The 20,971-nt window shown below is 52.7% G+C and overlaps 3 protein-coding genes across 3 annotated transcripts; 1 reads left to right on the forward strand and 2 right to left on the reverse strand.

The window, feature by feature from the left end:
• Positions 1-73: 73 nt before the first annotated feature.
• On the forward strand, positions 74-4,570 carry Nol3 (nucleolar protein 3 (apoptosis repressor with CARD domain)). The gene is made up of 4 exons (XM_013012821.1): positions 74-172; positions 3,618-3,920; positions 4,066-4,401; positions 4,491-4,570. The coding sequence occupies exons 2-4, from the start codon at positions 3,626-3,628 to the stop codon at positions 4,496-4,498; spliced, it is 639 nt and encodes a 212-aa protein (XP_012868275.1). The 5' UTR covers positions 74-172; positions 3,618-3,625; the 3' UTR covers positions 4,499-4,570.
• A 1,375-nt stretch (positions 4,571-5,945) lies between these two features.
• Positions 5,946-13,127, reverse strand: Kiaa0895l (KIAA0895-like ortholog). Its single transcript, XM_013012829.1, has 7 exons — positions 13,071-13,127; positions 9,536-10,147; positions 9,311-9,454; positions 8,906-9,038; positions 7,802-8,107; positions 7,613-7,710; positions 5,946-6,191 (listed from the first exon to the last, which is right to left on the reverse strand). The coding sequence occupies exons 2-7, from the start codon at positions 10,088-10,090 to the stop codon at positions 6,027-6,029; spliced, it is 1,401 nt and encodes a 466-aa protein (XP_012868283.1). The 5' UTR covers positions 10,091-10,147; positions 13,071-13,127; the 3' UTR covers positions 5,946-6,026.
• Positions 13,128-14,103: 976 nt separating this feature from the next.
• Positions 14,104-19,894, reverse strand: Exoc3l1 (exocyst complex component 3-like 1). Its single transcript, XM_013012855.1, has 14 exons — positions 19,805-19,894; positions 19,484-19,624; positions 19,147-19,322; positions 18,853-19,072; positions 17,460-18,072; positions 17,265-17,382; positions 17,010-17,135; positions 16,809-16,909; positions 16,495-16,605; positions 15,178-15,307; positions 14,926-15,048; positions 14,641-14,796; positions 14,426-14,550; positions 14,104-14,330 (listed from the first exon to the last, which is right to left on the reverse strand). Exons 2-14 carry the CDS (start codon positions 19,527-19,529, stop codon positions 14,141-14,143), a joined length of 2,235 nt encoding a protein of 744 aa, XP_012868309.1. The 5' UTR covers positions 19,530-19,624; positions 19,805-19,894; the 3' UTR covers positions 14,104-14,140.
• Between the last annotated feature and the right edge of the window lie 1,077 nt (positions 19,895-20,971).

Raw genomic sequence — 20,971 nt, forward strand, 5'->3', positions numbered from 1 at the left:
CCCGCCCGGCCCTTTCTGCACTGTCATCTCCTGCCCGGCATAGGCTCCACCCGCGCCTGGGGCCTCTCCAAACGCTCCGGATCGTGACTCCCTCTCCACGCTGCAGAGGCAGGGGAGGGAAGGGAGACTGAGCCTGCGACCCGCGCCTCACCAGCAGCAGCCGCGCTCTCAGGTCTGTGGGCCCCACCCTTCCGCAGCTCCCAAGCTCTGGGACTGGGTGGAGGGGAGGAGGTCAGCATACCCTTTGCGGTCGCACATGCGCAATGCTACCACAGGCCCACGACCCTCAATTCCCCCGCGACAAACCTCATGCCTAAACTGGGGTCCTGGGCCAAACTGTTTTGCGCCTTGCTATCTAGCGCTCCCAAGAAGCATCTGGGCTTGTCCCTTGAACTGGGGGCAGCGCTGTTACTTCAGTATTCACCTTAGAGCTATGAGAACTTCCATGGGAGGGCTCAGTCCAGCCTAGATCTTTGCTCCCCCCGGCAGGACAAATGGCAAGACTTGGGGTAATGGAGGAGTCAGCTGATATGAAAACAACTTAGGATTCAGGGAAAAAGAGACCAATCCAGTCTGCACCTTCCCTCTCTGGCCACAGAAGAGGACCTTGTCTCCTCTCCCTTCCAGTGCCCCATAATAGAGGATGCGTTCCCTTTCTGGGCCTTATATTAGGGAAAGTCTTTGGAAGCCTCAGTGAGGAGAGCAACAAATCATACCCCAATGAATTGTCAAAGTCACTATATTAAGGGCGGAATGGAATGGAAAGAAGTCAGTGGTACTCAGAAGGACTGGTACAGGAGATAAGGTGAGAAGCAGGAACTGATTGGAAGTCACTCCTCACAGACATGAAGGAAATGGGGGCACAGGTGGTTTTGCTTTTTGCTCAGTGGCCTGGGACTGACATTGATATGAGAGGGTGGAGGGGGAACATTTGGGTATGAAGTGGCCAGGAGAAAGTGTGACATGAGGGTGTACTGGGAGAGACACACAGGCAACATGGGGGCTACCACCCAATGGATCAGGAAAAGAGGTAGAGGAGGGACTTGAGCAGCTTGGACATTAAAGGAATCTAGAAAGATGCCATGTGACCAAAAGCTAAGGCAAAGGGAATGGACAGAGGTTGTGAGTAGCCTGACACCTGAAAATAACCTCATTTATTTTTATTTTTTTAATTTCAATTTTATTTGGATTCAAGATCTTGCACTTACTAAGTGGGCACTCTACTGCTGAGCCACACCTCTAGACCTTTTTTGCACCGGTCATTTTTGAGATAAAGTCTAGCTTCCTGCACAAACCTTCTCCTGAACAGTGATCTGCCTATCTCTCCTTTCCGTGAAGCTAGTATGACAGGCATGTGCCAACCCATCTGGCTATTGGTAGAGAAGGATCTCAAGAACTATTTTTTTTTTTTGCCCAGGTTTGCCTTAACCTGCCACTTCTCTTTTCCTTTCAAGAAAGGATATAGGAAAAGGATATAGGATTATGTTATGAGTCACTGAAACCTGGCTTGACATTGTTTCTTTTCTTCCTTCCTTTCTTTCTCTTTCTTTCTTTCTTTCTCTCTCTTTCTCTTTCTTGCTCTCTCTTTTTTTTTGGGGGGGGGAGTCAGTCCTGAGGCATGAACTCTGGGTCTGGGTGCTATCCCTGAGCTCCTTTTGCTCAAGGAGAGCACTCTACCACTTGAGCAACAGCATCACTTCCAGCTTTTTCCTGTAATTTAATTGGGGATAAGAGTCTCAGAGATTTTCCTGCCCAGTCTAGCTTGGAACCACAATCCTCAGTCTCCTGAGTAGCTAGGATTATAAGCATGAGCCACTGGTGCCCGGTTCTGACATTGCGTCTTCATGCCAGGCGCCTTATTGCCTAAGCTAGCCCACCAAAGGGAATAGTGCTTAGTTGGTAATAAATGGATAATTCAAATTGATTTCTACCTACTTCCTACTTTTTTTTCATGGGGCTTAACCTCTAGGTCTGGGCACTGTCCCTGCGTTCTTCAGCTCAAGGTTAGTGTTCTTCCACTTGAGCCACAGCACCATTTTTGGTTTTCTGGTGGTTAATTGGAGATAAGATTCTCACAGACTTTCCTGCCCAGGCTGGCTTTGAACCACAATTCTTAGATCTCAGTCTTCTGAATAGCTAGGATTACAGGCATGAGCTACCAGCACCAGGCTCTACTACCTACTTCTACTATTATTTAGTAGAGACAGAACCAAAATGAGAACTCGTGAAAGGAAAACAAGTTCAGCAAGCATTTGTTGAGGCTTTCATGCGCTAGGCCCTGGGTATTTCTTTCTTTCTTTCTTTCTTTTTTTTGTTGGTCATGGGGCTTGAACTCTGGGCTTGGGCGCTGTCCTTGTGCGCTTCAGCTCAAGGTGAGCGCTCTACCGCTTGAGCCACAGCACCACTTCTGGTTTTCTATCAGTTTATTAGAGATAAGAGTCTCAAGATCTTTCCTGCCTGGGCTGGCTTTGACCCGATATCCTCAGATCTCAGCCTCCTGAGTAGATAGGATTACAGGCGTGAGCCACTGGCGCCTGGCTGGCCCTGGGTATTTCAAGATGAAGTATGAAATGACTTGAGTTTTTCCACCATCAGCCAGGAGACAGTTGAGTCTCTGGTGATGTCAGGAGGATTCAGGTATCCTGACTCAGGTGCAAAGGACCCAGGAAAGGCCATGAGACTACATTGGGTTTGCAACATGCGGTAGTAAGGATGCAGGGACTGGGCCTGTCCTAGAAAGTTAGATTTCAAGGTCAGGAGACCTTGAAGGTGAGAAGAGCTGCAGGAGGTTCTGGGCACTTTGTGCTCTGGGTCAGAGAGGAGGAGAGGAGAGGTTACAGAAGCTTTGATGATGGGTTCCCCAGGGTACAGACAAGAGGTTAAAGGTTAGACTAAGTGAGGGATATTCAGTAAACTAGAAGGGACTCGACATAAAACTGTAACCTCAGAATCACTCCTAGTTCCTTTTATTTCCACTCCAGTACTGGAGTTTGCATGTGTTAGGTACAGGATCTTGTACTTGCTGCGCAGGCACTCTACCACTTGAACCACACATTCAGTCTCACATTTTTCTTGTTAATTGGAGATGTTGTCTCTCAGATCTTTTTACTTAGGCTGGCTTCAAACTGTCATCATGTAGATTTCAGCCTGCAGGAGGGACCTTGGAGGAAGGGTTGACACTTTAATATTAAGGAGGAGGACCTGAGATGTGAAGTGACCAAGAAAAACAGCGTGACATGAGGGAGTGAGCTACCTGGTGTCCTGTTCCAACCCGGGGTTCTGCCTTTTTTGGGGGGGGGCCGGGGAGAGGAAGTGGGTTGGGGAAAGAGGAAATTGGTTTGGATAAACTGGGTCTGAACTGGTGGCTACTGGGATCTGCCGGCTACTGGGGTTCGGGAGAGAGGTCCTGATCTGTCAAAGACAGGAGGAGGAGCCTGAAGAGACTGGACAGAAGAGGAGGGAGGACAAGGAGATCTGTACTGCGGTTTCCACGTGGGGTTCTGCGGAGCCCTCTGGCTGCTGGGGTAGAAGTGAATTTAGATCACAGCTGCCGGTGATCAGGGCCCTGGGGTGAGGGAGCCCCAGCCCCACGGCTCCTCTACACCTCTCCCGTGCAGCCGGAAGGATGGGCAACGCACAGGAGCGGCCTTCGGAGACCATCGACCGCGAGCGGAAACGCCTGGTAGAGACGTTGCAAGCAGACTCCGGGCTGCTGCTGGACGCACTGGTAGCGCGGGGAGTGCTCACCGGGCCCGAGTACGAGGCGCTGGATGCACTGCCTGACGCCGAGCGCCGGGTGCGCCGCCTGCTGCTGCTGGTGCAGAGCAAGGGCGAGGCCGCCTGCCAGGAGCTGCTGCGTTGTGCCCAGCATGCCGTGCGCGCGCCGGATCCGGCCTGGGACTGGCAGCACGTGGGCCCCGGTGAGTGTGAGGGGCGGGGCCTTGTCAGTGCAAGGGCGTGGCCTGTGGGCGGAGCTATGACTATCTGGCGGGCGGAGTCGGGTCTAGCCAAGTGGTAAGGCAGGACCTTTCAACCGGTAAATTGAGATACCTCCATCCACTCCAGGCTACCGGGACCGCAGCTATGACCCTCCATGCCCAGGCCACTGGACACCAGAGGCACCCAGTTCGGGGACCACATGTCCTGGACTGCCCAGAGCTTCAGATCACTACGAGGATGGGGGTCCAGAGGGCTCAGAGGCGGTTCAATCCGGAACTCCAGAGGAACCAGAACCAAACTTGGAAGCTGAGGCCTCTGACAGTACTGAGCCTGAGCCAGAACCCCAAATGGATCCGGAACCAGAACCAGAGCCTGAATTGGAGCCAGAGCCTGAATTGGAGCCAGAGCCGGATCCAGAGCCCGAGCCAGGGCCTGAGCCTGAGGAGGGAGATGGGTCCGAAGGTGTGAGGCCACCCAGATCTCTTTCAGGGTTTGACTTGGGAAATGGAGAGCAGGCTCTGGTCTATTAACCATATCCTTTTTTTCTCTAGATTCCTGAAGGCCAGAGTGCTGACCTAGTGTTTTCCCATTAAGCCCAAGCCTGATAAGACCTGGAACCCAGCAGAGCTGGGCACCAAGGCGCCATCGAGCCTGTTGGAAGTGAATAAACTCCAGAGGGTAAGCCTGGACCTGGGCTTCCCAAGAGTCTGGCTGTTTTCACAGAACTGAGGGTGGGGGGGGGGGGGTATCTATGAGCCTACTGACCCTGACAGATCTATGCCCCACCCTCTCCCACCAAGTTTACAGTTACATTCCAGCCTCAATAAATTGCCCAAGCTTTGTCCTTGGAGATGCCAGATCTAGGCCCCTAGTTGGATGAGGGCCTGACTACTGGGCCTCACCAGCCCACTCCATGGTGTAGAGAATAGGGGAGACTATTGTTCACTTAGGGTCTTGAGAAATGAAATAACTTGGAAAGACCTTGAGGACACAGAGACCACACACATCATTACAATTGCTGTTTTAATTGATTTCTCTCCCTGAGAGCTCAGAGAGGGTTCTAACTAGCCACTGGCACACACAAGGCATTCTGTACATTTCCATTGACTAAGAACTTCCCAGCTGTGGTTTCCCAGTTCTACATAGGACAAGCCTATAGTAGGAGTGGGACTGACCAACTTCACACGGCTGAGTCTGCAGTGAAACTGGAAGCAACAACCAGCTCTGTACCTCTCCTGGTCCAAGAGGGGCTCAGGATTTAACAAACCCTAGGGGCCTGCCTTATAGGCTTGATTGTAGCTGCTCACAGACTAGCCCAACTTCTGCCAGAGACAAGCTGTGAGAGCATGAGACAGAAACATCAGAAACTGGTGGGGTGAGTGGGAACAGGGCCAGGTGAGCTCTTAGGCTAGACTCACAAGGCCTGACACCCAGTGATACGTATCTCTGTGTGTATGTAATGAGAGTGGGGCTTAGACTAATTGGAACCTTCCAGGAGTGGCCTGTCCTTCCAACCTCAGGAAGTAGAGCACATAAATATGGATATATACATGACCAGTGAGAGAAGCAAAATGCTGAAAGCAAGCCCCAGACCAGCTGGGTCACTACTACCAGAACTCCTGCCCTTCGAGGCTGTATACAAGCCAGGACCTCAGGCACAAGCAATAACCCTACTCCCAACCTCCACTAAGACCCAGTGAGAGGTAGGCAGCATGAATGCTGAATGAGCACCAAGGGGCCAGGTGGAGGAAGAGATTGGAGTACAGGATACCCAAAGCCATCTCATGCAAGAATTGAGTTTCTATTCCCAAACTACCCCATGTCCCCATGGATGCTCAGCTCCCTTCTGGCCCCCAGGCCTCTTCTCAGCTCAGTCGTATGCCTGCTGATACTGGCCCATAGGCCCCAGTAAAGCTAGTGAGACAAAAACTTTTAGACATTGTCTTGTCCTCCCAGGATGCTCCTTGGCCTCCCAATGCCCACAAGAAACATCTAGGCTGTGGAAACACAGAGCAGACAGCTTCGTGTTCTGGGGGCCAACCTAGAGACCTCTGTCCAGGGCTTCTGCTTGTTGCCCTCAACCAATATCACTCAGGCAGCAGACGACCTAGCTCTGCTTCATCCAGCCGGTTGGTAGTCATGATGTACTCTAGCTGCTGCCTGTAGCGTTCCAAGTCCTGCATGAAGTGAGGCACACGGGTCTTATCTAGTACTCCATAGGGCCGCAGATGGTCCACATCTTCATAGGAGACCTGTAAGGGAAAGAGCTACACCTCAGGGCTAACCAGAGCTCCCTGACTTTCTACCAGCTCATCCCAGTTCCACTCACGTAGAGCTCCCGGGACTCCTCCCTTCCTGATTCATATTTATGTTATGTATCTCTATGCTCAAACCTGGATTTTGAGCTCTCTCACTCTCTTCAGTACTGAGAAGTGAACCCAAGGGCTTGTGCTTACAAGCCAAGTGTTCTACCACGAGAGCTATACCACTAGCCCTTTTGTTTTTGAAACAGGATCTCACTACTTTTTTCAGGGCTGGTCCCCTGCATGCCTCCTTTCAACACCTATGTTTTCCCTACAACCCTACCATCCCAGCCTATCCATGAATCTTACTTCCCACTCTTGAGCCACAGTGCCACTTCCGGCTTTTTTCTTTTTGCTTATGTGCTGCTGAGGAATCAAACCCAGGGCCTCATGCATGCAAGGCAAGCACTCTACCACTGAGCCACCTTGAATCTTACTTCCCTACATCTAGCACTGGAAATGCCCGAATGCCAGCTTATGCCAGCCCACCTCTTCACAGTCACCCAGTCAGGTTCTAGGGAGTGGACCAGAACTCTCACCCTCGCTCCTACTCAGTGTAGCCACTGAGACAAGGAAATTCTACTCTTAAGAACTCTCCAGTTTGCCCCCTTCCTCGCCAACCATGGCCACTCACTTCCAGGCAAGGCCAGACTACCAGCTAGCTTCCTCCTCTTGCTTCTGTACTCCTCTCTGCAGGCCTCTCTTTAAATCTCCCTCCTAGCCTGGCTCCGGAGGTTCACGCCTATAATTCTAGCTACTCAGGAGGCTGAGATCTGAGGATCAAGGTTCAAAGCCAGCCCAGGCAGGAGGGTCCATGAGACTCATCTCCAATTAACCACCAGAAAACCGGAAGTGGCACTGTGGCTCTAGTGGTAGAGCGCTAGCCTTGAGCTGAAGAGCTCAGGGACAGCACCCAGGCTCAAAGTTCAAGATCCACAACCCACCAAAAAAACCAAAACCAAACAAAACAACAACTCTCTTGCATGACCTCCAGGGGGCGCCCTCTAAAGCATCCCTTACAGTTCTGCCTAAAGCTCTTCTAGCTAGCTGCACGTTCCACTTTCCCTCTCTATTCCAGTGTAGTATAAATGCTCAGTACCAGGGATTGGGTTCCTAGCCATTTCCCCAGGACCTTTCCCCAGACCCCTTCCCCAGACCTGCACTTGGTTTGGAATGCTCACCTCCTTTGAAATGCAGTATCTATACATACATCTGCAGGCTGCCAGGCAGTCATTTCCGCTCCTCCTCCACCCACACTCCGCCCACCATTCAGGCCTGGCATCCAGGCCTCAATGGAGCATGACTCCGACTCTGGGGAGCAGGAAGGGGAAAGCTGGCTAGGGCCTGGGAAGACCTGTGTAACTCCTCACCTTGCCCAAAATGGTCAGCAGCCGGAAATCAATGGTCTGGCGATGCCTCAGAATGCGCACAATGCCGTCCAGGTACACTTGGTCCTTGCTGAAGCAGCCTGTGAAGTGGGGATCAGGGAGAAATCCTTGCCTGGAGCACCATCCGACACCCCATCCCAGCTCAGGCATTCCCCGGGCTGCAGCACTCACCAGGCTGGGAGGTGTCGGTCTGGCCCCGCTTGGCACGCACGCAGTACTCCCAGCGCACATTGGTGTCCTGCACGTAGCGCGCCAGGTCCTGGAAGAGCTGGCGGAAGGACATGTGCGCGGCGCGGTGGATGGTGTAGTAGAGCAGGGCTGCGCGCCACAAGAACGGCTGCTTGCGGAACAGCACGCTGTGCAGGCTGGCCAGGCCCTCCTCCGTGGGGTTGGCTGGCCGAAGACCATACTGCAGCCGGCCCTCGGCACTACGCCAGGGCTGTCTAGCGTTGTTCACACCCCGCAGGTAGTGGGTACCTACGGGGAGAATGAGGGGGAAGCAGCACTGGGCGGGGTGTCTGGAGCACCCAGCCTACCTCGGGGACTCTTGTGTCCTCCTGTCCCCAAACTCAGAGCGTGCCCATGAACCCCGGACAAATGCATACTCACCCAACCCCGGGCCCTCGTCAGGTGAACTTGCATCCACATAGATGAATAGCCCCCCCACCCCACCCATCTAGAGCTTTCTCCCTCCTCTCTTCCTTTCTCTCCACCAAACACATGCTGCCCCCTAGACAAAAAGAACACAGCCAACGACACCCCAACATTCCCAGAGCCCAAACCAATCATTTTGACAGGCATGGAAATGCAGTCAGAAAAACCACCTCTTGCCCAGAGCAATGGGCATGCTTGAGCAAAAAGGAATAGTGGTTAGCCTGGCCTTATCCCCTCCTAAACTGGGCTTTGTGTGGTAAGCTATTCGTAGAGCTCAGCTTTCCCACCCTGTAGGGCCTACTTGCTGGCTGGGCTAGTCAGACTCTTACAAGTTGTCCTTCTGTCCCATTTGGGTCTCAGCAGCCTTGCCCCATTGTCAAGGGAAATGGAATAGAACTGGAGAGAAACCCAAAGAGCAAGAGTGGGAGTGAGGCCAGAGAGTGGGCAGGCATTTGCTGGCCTACCTCTGTGAGCAAGAGGGAGGGAGGGGAAAAGACCTGTCCTCCTCCTCCGGAGGGAAGAGGGAGAAACAAAAGAGGGGGTGACTGGGGCTTCCCTCACCCTCCCAACTCTCAGCCCCCTCTCATCCCAACCCACCCAACCTGCCACCCACAGCCTGACCTATCTCGTGTCGCAGCATGCCCTCCAACCAGTACTGGCGGGCTCCAGTCAAGTTGATGGCCAGGGTGGGTCGGCTGTTCTCCACCATCATCACTGCCTGGGATAGCAGGTCCTCACTCAGCTGTACCACAATCTGCAGGTGGCAGTGGTGACAGGCTGAGCCAAGGCTACCAGCCTCCGGGCTGATATACATGCAGTCCCTGTACCCCCATGCTTCAGGGCAACCAGGCTAGACATTGGCCACCCTTCCTTTTCCACTTCTCCATAGAGCCAGCTCCCACCTCCCTGGGGCAGGGGCAGACCTTCGAAGGCACAACTGATTAGGTGTGTAGTTGGGCCTAGTATCTTGAAGTAGCCCAATTTGTGCCATGTAGAAGAGGGGTCTTGAAAACAGGGCAAGCTCACCTCCCCAACACAGCCCTCCTTCTGCATGTATTTGCGCACAATGGACCAGATCTGGCACTTGGTCAACAGCTGGCCACCCGTGGAGGCCTCAAAGTGTTCATAGGTGCCAAACTTCTCCAGGACAGCCTCAATGATGCCAACAGCCTGCACACAGAGCCACAGTGGCTGGTCAGGCCAGACCCCGAGGGTGGTTAGGGCAAGGTGAAGTGGGCAGACTGGACTGACCTGTTGGATGAACTGTCCAGAGGCTTCGCGGTATTTTTCCAGCACAGCTGTGGGCATGGGCTCCTGGTACTGGAATTGTGGATTGTAGGTGTAATTGGACTGGAAGAACTTACTCCGCTCATGGTCCATATTGGTTGGCCGAAGAGCCACCAACATGCAAGGGCTCTTGGACGTACCATTGCTTGCATCTTTTCGAGTCTTAGCAATGTGGGGTAGGGAGGCTGCAGACCGCAGGGTGCCTCCACCTGGGTCCAGTCCTCGCCTGGATGAGGCCAGTCCCTGGGTGCCACGGCCTCGTCCACCAACACTATTTACAGTGCAGATACTCTCGCTACGACGCATGTGGCCACGGTGGTCCGAGTGCTGCTTTGAGAAGGTCTGCCACTCAGTCTGGGGCTGCAGTGCTGGGGGCACTGCCAGAGCCAGCGACTGAGGCCAGGAGCACAGGGGTGGCCCATCTTGGTCTGAGGGCTTCAGCCTATGGCTCTGGGACAAGGGACTGGGCAGGCTGAGGGGGGCCTGCTCATACACCTGAGCCCCTGAATCCAGCACCATTCTGTCCTGGGGGTTGCATCCAGCCGGGTTGTTCCAACTTCCCCACACTGCCAACCTCTGAGAACACAGAAGGCCATGTGGAGACCAGCATGAGTAGATGTAGTCAGAGGAACAGGACATTCTGTGCCCACCCCCTCCCCTTGTTAGGCCCCATGTGAGCCCAGGACCTGCTGCTACCCCAATCCAAACACTTGCCCCGGAGCAAACCAAAAAGAAGAGCTATTTCATATACCTACCTAGACAGTGCTTAATGCAATCCCTTAGCCTGGGAGCTTCAAGGAGCAAGGGCTGAGCCTCTAACCCATAGTTCTAATCTCTGTGCTCAGCCTTCACCCACTGTGGGAGCTCACAAATTGCAGCCTCAGCTACCTGGACTCATCAGTAACTGAGAGAACTCTAGGAGCTGCCTTCTACCTACAGTATCTTTTTGGCCCTGCCACCTGGCTTCACCCATAGCCTCCTGCCAAGGTGACCTCAGTTTGAATGCCATAGTGCCAGGCCCCACCTGAAATGCCCTCTCTCTCCTGTGGGCCATCTGTTCAAATGCAAATTAGAAGCTGCTTTTGGGAAGCAGAAGGAAACTTCAATAAATCCAAGCCAGTCCCTGCCTGGTGTGCCCTTTAGCTGAGGCATCTTTCCAGGGGTCATCTAAGGCCAGCGTCAGGGCACATATCCCTGATTCTGCAGAGACTGAGACTGACTGGAAGCTCCAGCCTTCCAGCTCCCTAGCCTGCTGGGGAACTGAAATTCAGCGTTTCTCCACTCCTACATCATCAATCACTTCCTCGTCATTGGATTCTTTCCAACAGCATAAACATATGTTATTTCTCTTTCTTAAACACAAAACAAAACAGAACCTTAACTTGAACCCACACCCCCTCCAATTACCATCCCACTGCGTCTCTCTCTAGGTGTTCCTTATAGCACAATGCCCTGACTCACATATACTCAGTCTCCAATTCCTTCTTTCCTGTTCTTTAAGTTTGCTCTTGTTAGGCATGTTTTCCCCCCACACTCCATTCACATTGACCCAATCAAGGTCATCTATGATCTTCATATTGATCAGCAGTGCTTGGCTCAATCCCTTTAACGTACTGTCCATTTCACATTTCAAACACACTAGAAGTTAGTTCTCCTCCCACCCCACTGGCTGTTCCTTTTTGGTCTTCCTTGCCAGTTACCTGTCATTCCCATCTGACTGATCTCCCAACATTAATGCATCAAGATGTGTCTGTGAGAATCTGTTGATCCTCAATTCATAGTGATCTCATCCATGATCATAGATTTTTTGCTCTGTTGCTGGGGATCAAACCCAGGTCTTTGCAAAGTAAGCATGCTCTCTACCATGAAGACATACCCCTAGCCTTCTCGTGGCTTTAAGTATATTAAACACATTGTTTTAAAATCTATTTTAAAAAATTAAATACTTAAAAAAAAAGCAATTCTGGTGTTTGATCTTAGGACCTTGTACTTGTTAAGCAGTCACTGTAACGCTTGACTCATTCAACCAGCCCCTTTTTACATTGTTATTCTCAAGATAGGGTTTTCCTTTATGCCAGGGCCAACCTCATCTGCAATAGTCTATTTGTGCTTCTCTTTGTTATTAGGATGACAGATGCATGCCACACTGCTCAGCCACTTATTTAGATGGACTCTCACCAACTTTTCTTCCCAGGCTTGTCTTGAACTTGATCTCCAATCTCTGCCTCCCAAATAGATGGTATTACTGGTTTGAACCACCATGCCTTCCATAAATTTTAGACCAGTGTTGCCAGTCTTAATACAACATTTTTACTTGACTAAGGGACATCTCAAACTGAAACATGTTCCTTATCCAAAAAGGGTCTACCTCCTAAAATGACATGAATCACTGTTTCACTTTCTTCAAGTTTCTGCACAGATACTATATTATCAGAAAAGTCCTGTACACACCTCTGTAGAATAGTAAACTTCCTCTCCCCTCCCACTTTTCACAGAATTATTATTCTGGGAAGCAGTTTTCACTCTGAAGAATAGTTCCATAAATGTTCTCTGCATGGTATATTTGAATGGTATATTTGTGTTCTTTCCAGGGATCCAGACAGGGCTTATCCCATTGTAGGGCTCATAAATAATGAATCTGAACCAAGGGCCTGTGGCTCACACTTATAATCTTAGCTATTCAAGGAGGGTAAGATCCAGAGGATCGCAATTTGAAGCCAGTCCTGGCAGAAAAGTCCTCTTGACTACATCTCCAAAATAACCAGCCAAAAGCAGGGTTGGGGGTGTGTCTCAAGTGACAGAACACCAGCCTAGCAATTGTTAGCCCCTGATTTCAATCTCCAGTATCTCTCTCTCTCTCCCTCTCCCTCCATCCCTCTCCCTCTCCCTTCCTCTCTCTCTCTCTCTCTCTCTCTCTCACACACACACACACACACACACACAGTGCTTTTCAGAACTGGAATCATTCCTTCCAGCACTGTTTCTCCATTTCCATCTAATCTTCCTTCACCCCCACCCACCTTCCACTCTGACTAGTGTCCAGGTGCTTGAAAAAAAATTTAGGTCTTATTGTTTTAGGAAGGGGATAGGAAGGGAAGGGAGAGTAATACAGGGGGTGAGATTAATTGAAATGCATTGCTTACATAAGCGGAAATGTCTCAATGAAATTCCCCTCCCGTATAACTAATGTATATTAATAAAAAGAATCAGTATGAGTATTGCAAAAAATATATTTAAGATATAGATCAGTATGAATACTGCTAAAAACAAAACAAAACATTTCAGGCCTCAGGCTTAATTCCCTCGGCTAGCTACACACATTCCTGGACTCCTTACTGGTCTCCAGGCTGCATCTGAACCAGTTCCTACCATCTCCCCTTCTTTCCCTCCGCCTACCTCCACAAAATTACCAGAAATATCCTTGCACCAAGGAAACCATGGCAATATCTCCTTGGGGGAAAACTCTTAAGCATTTTTCAGGGTTTGGTTTAGGCCTCACCTCCTCCGGGAAGCCTTCCTGGCGTTTAGGGGGTCCCAGTTTCTCGATGGCTTCTTTGCTTCCCTAGGCTGTCATTGTCGGAGCCTAGGTACCTGTCCTCCAACATGACTCAAACTCCCCAAGGGCAGGGACGGGTCCGATTCACCCTAAATTCCAAGCACCCAGCCCTGGATGCAGAATGAATGAAGGCTAGAGGAGGCGCCCCAGCCTGCTGAAGGCGGGGTCTGGTGACGAATGGGAGGGTGTGGCCTGCACCAATAAGAAACCCCGGGAGAAGTTAACGTAAAAGAGCTGCCAATGGGAACCAAGAGACCCGGGAGGGGCGAGACCTGCAGCCAATAGATGGCGGGAAATAGGGTGAAGGGCGTGCCCAATGGAGGGTGGGGCAAGAGGACAATGGAGTTGGGAGGGGGAATTCTTTGATAGACCAAAAGGGGTCGCGTCGCGCGCCTTGTCTTAGCCTTTAGAGTGGAGGGATGGTTTGGTCCGCGAGCCGCACTCCCACCTGTTTCCTCCTCTTCTTATCGTCCGCGTTTTCCGCTCTGCAAAGCCGGTAGCCGGCAACCCAGCCTGCGAGAGCCAACACTGAGGACGCACGCCCTCGGGCGCGCGCACGCTCCCGGGAGGGCGCGCGGACACCGTCTGTGCCACAGCCAGCGCCTAAAACCACTGTGGGCGGAGCCAGTCGGAGCCAAGAGGGCGGAGTCCACCACACTACGTCCATGGGCGGGGTTTGTTCTAGACACGCCCCCTCCACGGGTTTCTAGGTTTCCAATGCTACTGTAAGATGGGAGTCAGGGCCGGTGAAGCACCAGCTCTTTGCCCAGGCATGGACACGTAGAGGAGCAGTTTGGGTACTCAATGATAGCGCAGGCGGATGTCTGGGTAGACAGGGCGCTGCCGGTGTACTAGGCCTGCAGCCTGGATAATTAAGTGATGTCTCTGTGCAAGGACCCTTTGACCTTCACAGTCGCCTTCATTTCACCACCACCTTCACACAACTTTCCCCAACACACAGAGATTCAGGCATATGGAGGAGGACATGGCTTTATTCTGCTGATTGAGGAGCCTCAGGAGCAAGGGCCGGAGGGAAGGCAGGAGGAGAGCGAGGGCGCAGGCGCCGGCACCAGGCTGAAGAGTACTCGACGGCCGGTGGAGGGCGAGGGCGGCGGACCGGCCTGCAGGGAGCTGAGCGCAGCCTGGCGCTGCTCCCGGGACACGTCCCCGCGCAGGTCCAAGAGGGCGGAGATGTGATCCTCGCTGCAGGGTCGCCACCGGGAAGCATCAGGCCCCGCCCCTTCTCTCTGGGACTTAATTCCTCACATCCCCCACCCCCCTCCTTCCCAGCTCCGTACCTCACGTCGGGAAATTGTTGCCGAAGGCCTGCCACCTCGAGGCCAAGCAGGGTAGGGTCGCTGAGATTCAGCAGTTCTCTCAGCGCGAGCAGCACGGGCGCGCAATGCACGCTCTCTTCCAGGCCCTAGACACGTGTGAGCAGGGTTTCACGATGGCCCCCTGGGTTCCCAGCCGAGAGTCATCCCATTGTCTGCCCGGCCCATCGAGTTCTCACCAAACCGAGGAAAAGCTCCTTGAGCTGAGCGGCGTCGTGCAGCAGGCGCTCGGCCGCCTGGGTGCGCTCGTCCGCGCCGCGGCACACTAGACGGCCCTGCATCAGCGCGCGCAAGTACTGCAGCACCACGGTGCGCTCTGCCTCCGCCAGCAGCAGCTGCAGGTGACAGCGGGTGGTGATGGCGGTGTCCAGATCGCCTTTCCCATCCGAATTGTCCCCTCCGCGGGCTTTCCTCTCGCCGCCCCTCTTCCCCTCTCCGCCCCCCCCCTGCCCCGCAACACACACCTGAGCTGCGGGTTTCCTCACTCGCCAGAAGTCTTGGCAGAAGCGCGACGTCTGCTCGCACACACGGTCCAACAATTCAGAGCTCGACAGCCACCGGCGCGAGGGCAAAGCCGCAAACATGGGCTGGAAAACGTACAGGGCGGAGATGAAGCTGTAGAAATGATCCGGATGCAGCAGTCCCCAGAGATCCTGCCATACAGTCTGATTCTCCACCTCCCATCCCCACCCATCCCGACTGGAAGGAAGCCTCACCTGCAACTCCACCTGCAACTCCTCCAACACTAGACGGCAGATCCTCCTCTGCAACTCGTCCAGTGCGCCTTCTACCGGAGCCAAGATCCCTGAAGCGACTCCATCGGGCAGCAGGACAGACAGTGAAGAGCTGGACAGACCAAAAAGTAAGACTTCAGGACCAAGGCCAAGGCCCGCGCTGTCTTCAGGGTAAGACCGCTCTGGCGCCACCTTGTGGCGCAAGTGTGTGGCGGAAGCGGGGCGAGAAAGGTGGTTCCGAAGGCTTAGGGTACTACTGGTTAGAGCTTAGGCTAGGCGATGCGTGATCTATGAACTAGAAAGGGACCTGCCTCTAATACGCATTTGACTCTATTCACTTAAGTCATTATTTCGGTTTCTGTTTCCTCATAAGAAAGGGAAGGGCCGGGCGCTGGTGGCTCACGCCTGTAATCCTAGCTACTCAGGAGGCTGAGATCTGAGGATCGCGGTTCAAAGCCAGCCCGGGCAGGAGAGACCGTTGAGACTCTTATCTCCAATAAACCACCAGAAAACCGGAAGTGGAGCTGTAGCTCAAGTGGTAGAGCGCTCGCCTTGAGCTGAAGAGCTGAGGGACAGCGCCCAGGCCCAGAGTTCAAGCCCCACAACCGACAAAAAAAAAAAAGAAAGGGAAGGGTGCTAATCTCTGTCAGGAGGAAGTGGGGAAAAAAAATCAAGAACATGACTCCCAAGAAAGGAATTTTTTTCTTATTTTCTTTAAATCTATAACCTCAGATATTACCTGGCACAGAGTAGGGCCTGTGAACATTTGTGAAGGTACTAGTAATTGGCATCATGTGTCACTGTGATAGATATTTCACATGCATTATTTCATGTGATTTTCAGACTATTACATTATTGCCCACATAATATTAAAGAAAAAAAAGCGAGGCTGGGGGGGGGCAGGTGGATCACACCTGTAATCCTAGCTATTCAAGAAGCTGAGGTCTGAGGATGGTGATTCAAAGCCAATTCAGGCTGGAAAATCTATGAGATTCTTATCTTTTATTAAATAAAAACACAAACAAAAACAGAAGTAGAGCTGTGGCTCAAGTGGTAAACGGTAAGCCTGAGAACAAGAGCTCAGTGACAGTGCCCAGGCCCTGAGTTCAAGTCCTAGGATTGGCAACAACAAAAAAGGGGGGAAGGGGAGTGAGATGTAGGTAACTCATCCAAAGTCATACAACTAGGAATTAGCAGAATTAGAATTGGATTCTCCCATCAACTGTGTACCCACAGGTGCCCCCAATGTGAGCAGGATCCATACACAATAGGAAATCAGTCCTTGGGGACTTTGGGTACCTCAGTGCTGATTGGTGGTTGAAGGCAGCCAGTAGGTAAGGCACAAAGTGAGGAGCCAGGCCTTCACCCCGAAGGTGGTCTCGCGAGAAGCGGATCAGAGCGTCACTGAAGCTGAAATGAGCAGAGGAGCTTCCTGGACTTTCTGCTTCTGTGGTGTATCCACCACCCCAGCCCTGGAAGGTTTACCCCACTTCCAAGTCCTCGTCTGAATAAGCCCTTTCCCACTGGTTATACTATCCATTCAACACCCCCACTTTGAGTTGCTGGGGAGCAGGCTTGGGAATTGTGAGTGGGTCCTTGCGTGGCAGACAGACCTCCTCAGGAATGTGCCCAGTTCTGACACGGCCATGCTGTGCACCCGCTGCTGCAGTGATTCACTGACCATGTTGGTCACACGAATGTTCTCAGCCAAGATCTACAAGCAGGGATGGACAATCATCAGCAAAGTCCCAAGTCCTGCTCACCTCCCTGTTCTCTGTGAGAGTTGCCCTCTTGCCTGGCTATTCCTCACTTACCTGGAGTACAATGGCTGGCATTGGTGAGTGGTAGAAGCCAGATGAATCTGTATTGGGTTCCTGCTCCCGGCCCCACTCAGCAACCTCCCCATCCAGAGCTTTCTGTAGCCACTGGGCCACACTTGCCTAAGAGAAAGGGTGATGGATAGCAAGATGTAGCAGGGTACTTGCTGAGATGGGTAGACATTCAACTCTGCAGATAAAGGACAGAGCCGATCAAGGGCAGAGCATCTATATCCTGAACCAACGACTTACCTGGACTTTGGCCACAAATGTTGCCTCCAGCTGCTCAATGTTCTCCAAGGTCAGGAGGGGCTCCAGCTGGGACACATCAGCCTCCGGCCCCAACTCTAGGTTCCCCATCATTTCCTTTCTGCAGTGGGTGACTAGGTGTCACATGGAGGCCCAGCCTCTCATCCTCCCACTTCTCCCACTTCCAAAGACACTGACCCGGGGTAGACGTGCAGTGCCCAGTGCAGCAAGGCGAAGGCGTCAGCAGCTCCCAGCTCAGGCCCTGCCAGGAGTTGCTGCAGGCTGCGGCGCAGGCCACTGTGCAGGGTGTGGGTCCAGAGCTGGACTATATTGTAGTGTGGTGGACAGCAGGGGGCTACTAGTGCCTCTGCAATGGCCAGCTCAGCAGGCAGGGCCACCTGCAGACCCTCCAGCCACCCTGCAAGGCCCCCTGGCTCTGGCAAGACAGTTGTACCAAAGTGGATCTGCTCTAGGCCTGTCTGTAGTGCCTGGAGACATCGCTGCCGCCAGTCTCGGGGAGCCTGCCCCAGGGGGGTGGTGCGTCTAGCTTCCACTTCTGCCACACGAACAGCAGCCACCAGCAGGGCTGGGTCCTCTTGTGCCAGCTGCCCTGCAGCCCCAGCAGCTGCCTCCACAGCCTGGCCCAGTGCTTCAGACAGAAGGCCTAGCCCCTGGAAGACTGGTAACTCCAGCCCCCCAAGCGCTCCCCATGTCTCCTCTTGCAGCTGCTCCAGCTCCCGCAGGCTCACATATGCCTCCAAAAGCCGTTGGGCATCAATCAGGGTCTGTGTATGGGCCACTGCAGCTGGCACTAATGAGGGAGAGAAGACAGACTTGGGTCTCAGCAATGCAGAGACTCTGAGGCTGGGTGATATAGAAAATATTTAATAACTACTACAGCATTGGCCAATCTGGAAGCATCCAGACAAAAGCCTGGTGGGCCAGGTGTCAACCTTTGAGCTGATAGAACATGAAGAAGTCAAAGATGGTGGAGAGAAGGCAGAAGCATGGCTCTAATTGCTGTTTACCCACTCTGTTAGGAGACGATTCACATACACACATTTATGGCCAGTCAGCAATAGAATGTGTGTGTGTGCATGTGTGTGTGTGTATGTTAGGGATTGAAGTCAAGGTCCTAAATGAGCTTGAGCATGTGTTCTACCACTGAGTCACATCCCAGCCCTTTCAAAATATAACAGCCACTGGGCAGGAAAGTCCGTGAGACTCATCTCCAATTAACAACCAGAAAACTGGAAGTGGTGCTGTGGCTCCAAGTGGTAGAGCACTAGCCTTGAGCAAAAAGAGCTCAAGGACAGCACCCTGAGTTCAAGCCCCACAACAGGAAAAAACAATTAACAATCAGTATGTGTTCAATAGCCATACTAATGGCCCATCATGATGACTCAAAGGAACCCAGGATGAGCGGGTTTTTCACCCTGCTAAATGTGCCACTTGAAGCTTGGATTCTCTCTGGGAAGTCTGGTGCATCTCTCCATGCAATTCCATATCTAGTATTTTTCTTCCTAAGAAGAATACTGGGGAAGATTGACTGTTGGAATCAGAGGTCTAACCAACGTTCCTAGACACTCACCTGCCTGCAGCCTGGGAAGCAACTGAGACAGGACCTGCAGTTGCTTGTGCTGAGCAACTCGCTCCCGAAGGGGCTGGAGGATCTTGGAGGCCTGGGCCAAGCTCTGGAGCAGCTCATGGGCCTGACTCAGGGCCTCATGAGTTTCCTGTACAGCCTCTAGTGCCCGAGCCAACTGCCACACTCCAGTCTGCACACCTTCCAGGTAAGACTGCACCACTGACTGGGGAAAGAAGTAACCAGTGAGGCCTGGCCTGCAGCTCACCCCACCCTGCCACCCTGCTGCTCCATGCCCACCTTGATGCGTGCTTCCAGGGAACAGGTACGTTGCACCTCACGGCTACGGTACTGGCTCAGCCTAGCCAGCTGCTCTGGCCGGTAGAAGATGCCTGAGGCCCACTTTAGCGCTGCACCCCTGGCCAGCTGCTCCGCCCTCTCCTGCTCCGGCCATTCGGGCCACGGACAGGAAAAGCCTGGGCAGCCATGTCAGTCAGGGAGAGACCCCGGCCAGGAAAACTGCTACCCTTCTGGATCCTCAGCCCTTCCCCCAGACCTGGCAGGGAAGGACCCAAGCCCACCATTCCCAACTTTCTCGCCATCATCTCTCTCCCTGTCCCTGCCATTAGGCTCATACCAGGGGGAAGTGTGGGCTGCGTTTCATTTTTGGCTTCTGAGTCCATGGCTGGCCTGGAGGAATGGAGACGAGGTGGGATGGTAGTGAAGCTAGAGTAGGCAGAGTAGATGCTCCTGTGGGCTGCGGCTTCTGTCTAGGTTCCTTTGAGAAAGAGGAGGGAGGTTCTTGCCCAGCCCCCTGCTCAGGAAATGAGAGGGAGGCCTTGGCCTACTAGGGTTCAGGGCTGTGTCCCTGCAAGATAGAAGTGAGGCAGGTTGGGGGTTGGGGGCACAGGCCGTTCCTGCTCTGAGATGCCCAGAGACAGTTTGATACAGAACTTACCAGACTTGACTAGATGTCCAGCCCTCTGTTCTCTGCAGAGATCCTTAGCCTTGAGAAGGGCCCTGTCCCTCAGCAGAGCGGGGCACGCCCTCACAGATCACAGGGCCAGGGTGACTCCAGCCACACTGGCATACAGAAGCAGAATTCTTCTCCCCAAGGAAGCCTCTCTCCCTCTTCCCAACCCAGAAATCCCTTCCTTCCTCCCTCCCCCCTCACTCCAAGCAAGAAAGGAAGGAAGCCGGAATCTCTGGCACTTTATTCCCAACAGGAAAGAGCATCTGGATTGAGGTGGGGAGGGTTGGACGCCACTTCCCGATGAGTGGGGGCAGGGTCATATTCCCTGTGATCACCCAAGTCCTGACTGGCCCACCCAGGACCTCTTAGTACTGAGAACACAGACATAAGCGCGTCTGGCCTCAACTGGGGTAAAGGGCAAAGTGTTCAGATGCGGAGGTAGACATAACAGTATGAAGACTGTGCCAATGGGCTCCTCAGAGGAGGTGTGAACCTCTGCAGAGGTGAAGAGGGGGAGTGGTGGCTGATGGCAGGCCAAGGGTCATGGAAGTTGTTGATCCTGAGAGTGATAGGGAGCCATGGAAGGGACTATAAGGGAGCAAAAATATCTCAGACACTTGGTACACTACTTAAACCACTCTTTAGGACAGAGGCCCTCATTTCCTAGCTTTCAGAAGTATTAAGTTTCTGAGATCTCACAGCTGAGGCTCTGAGTTGATACTGGAGTTCAAAGACCCAATACAAAAAGCTTTCCCAATTGCAGATCTACTGATACAGGCTGAGGGCCCTGTTGTAACTACGTCTGCCCAGTTCTGCTTGTCTGATTCCCTTACAAGTATGGACTCTCATTAGACTCGTTGCTGGTCTCAACATCTATTTTTCATAGAATCTAACCTAAAACAATATAAGTAACAATAGTAAGTAAGAGTGTTTTAACAGTGTTAAAAAATAAAATAAAGGGTCTGGGAAGATGGCTCAGTGGTAGAGTGCTTGCCTTGAATGCCTGAGGCCCTGGGTTCGATTCCTCAGCACCACATAAGCAAAAAAAGAAAAAAACCGGAAGTGGTGCTGTGGCTCAAGTGGTAGAGCGCTAGCCTTGAGCTGAAGAGCTGAGAGATAGCACCCAGGCCCAGAGTTCAGGCCCCATGACCG

This window comes from Dipodomys ordii, unplaced genomic scaffold (assembly GCF_000151885.1).
Source record: "Dipodomys ordii isolate 6190 unplaced genomic scaffold, Dord_2.0 Scaffold18, whole genome shotgun sequence".
In the NCBI taxonomy this organism is placed as follows: Eukaryota; Metazoa; Chordata; class Mammalia; order Rodentia; family Heteromyidae; genus Dipodomys; species Dipodomys ordii.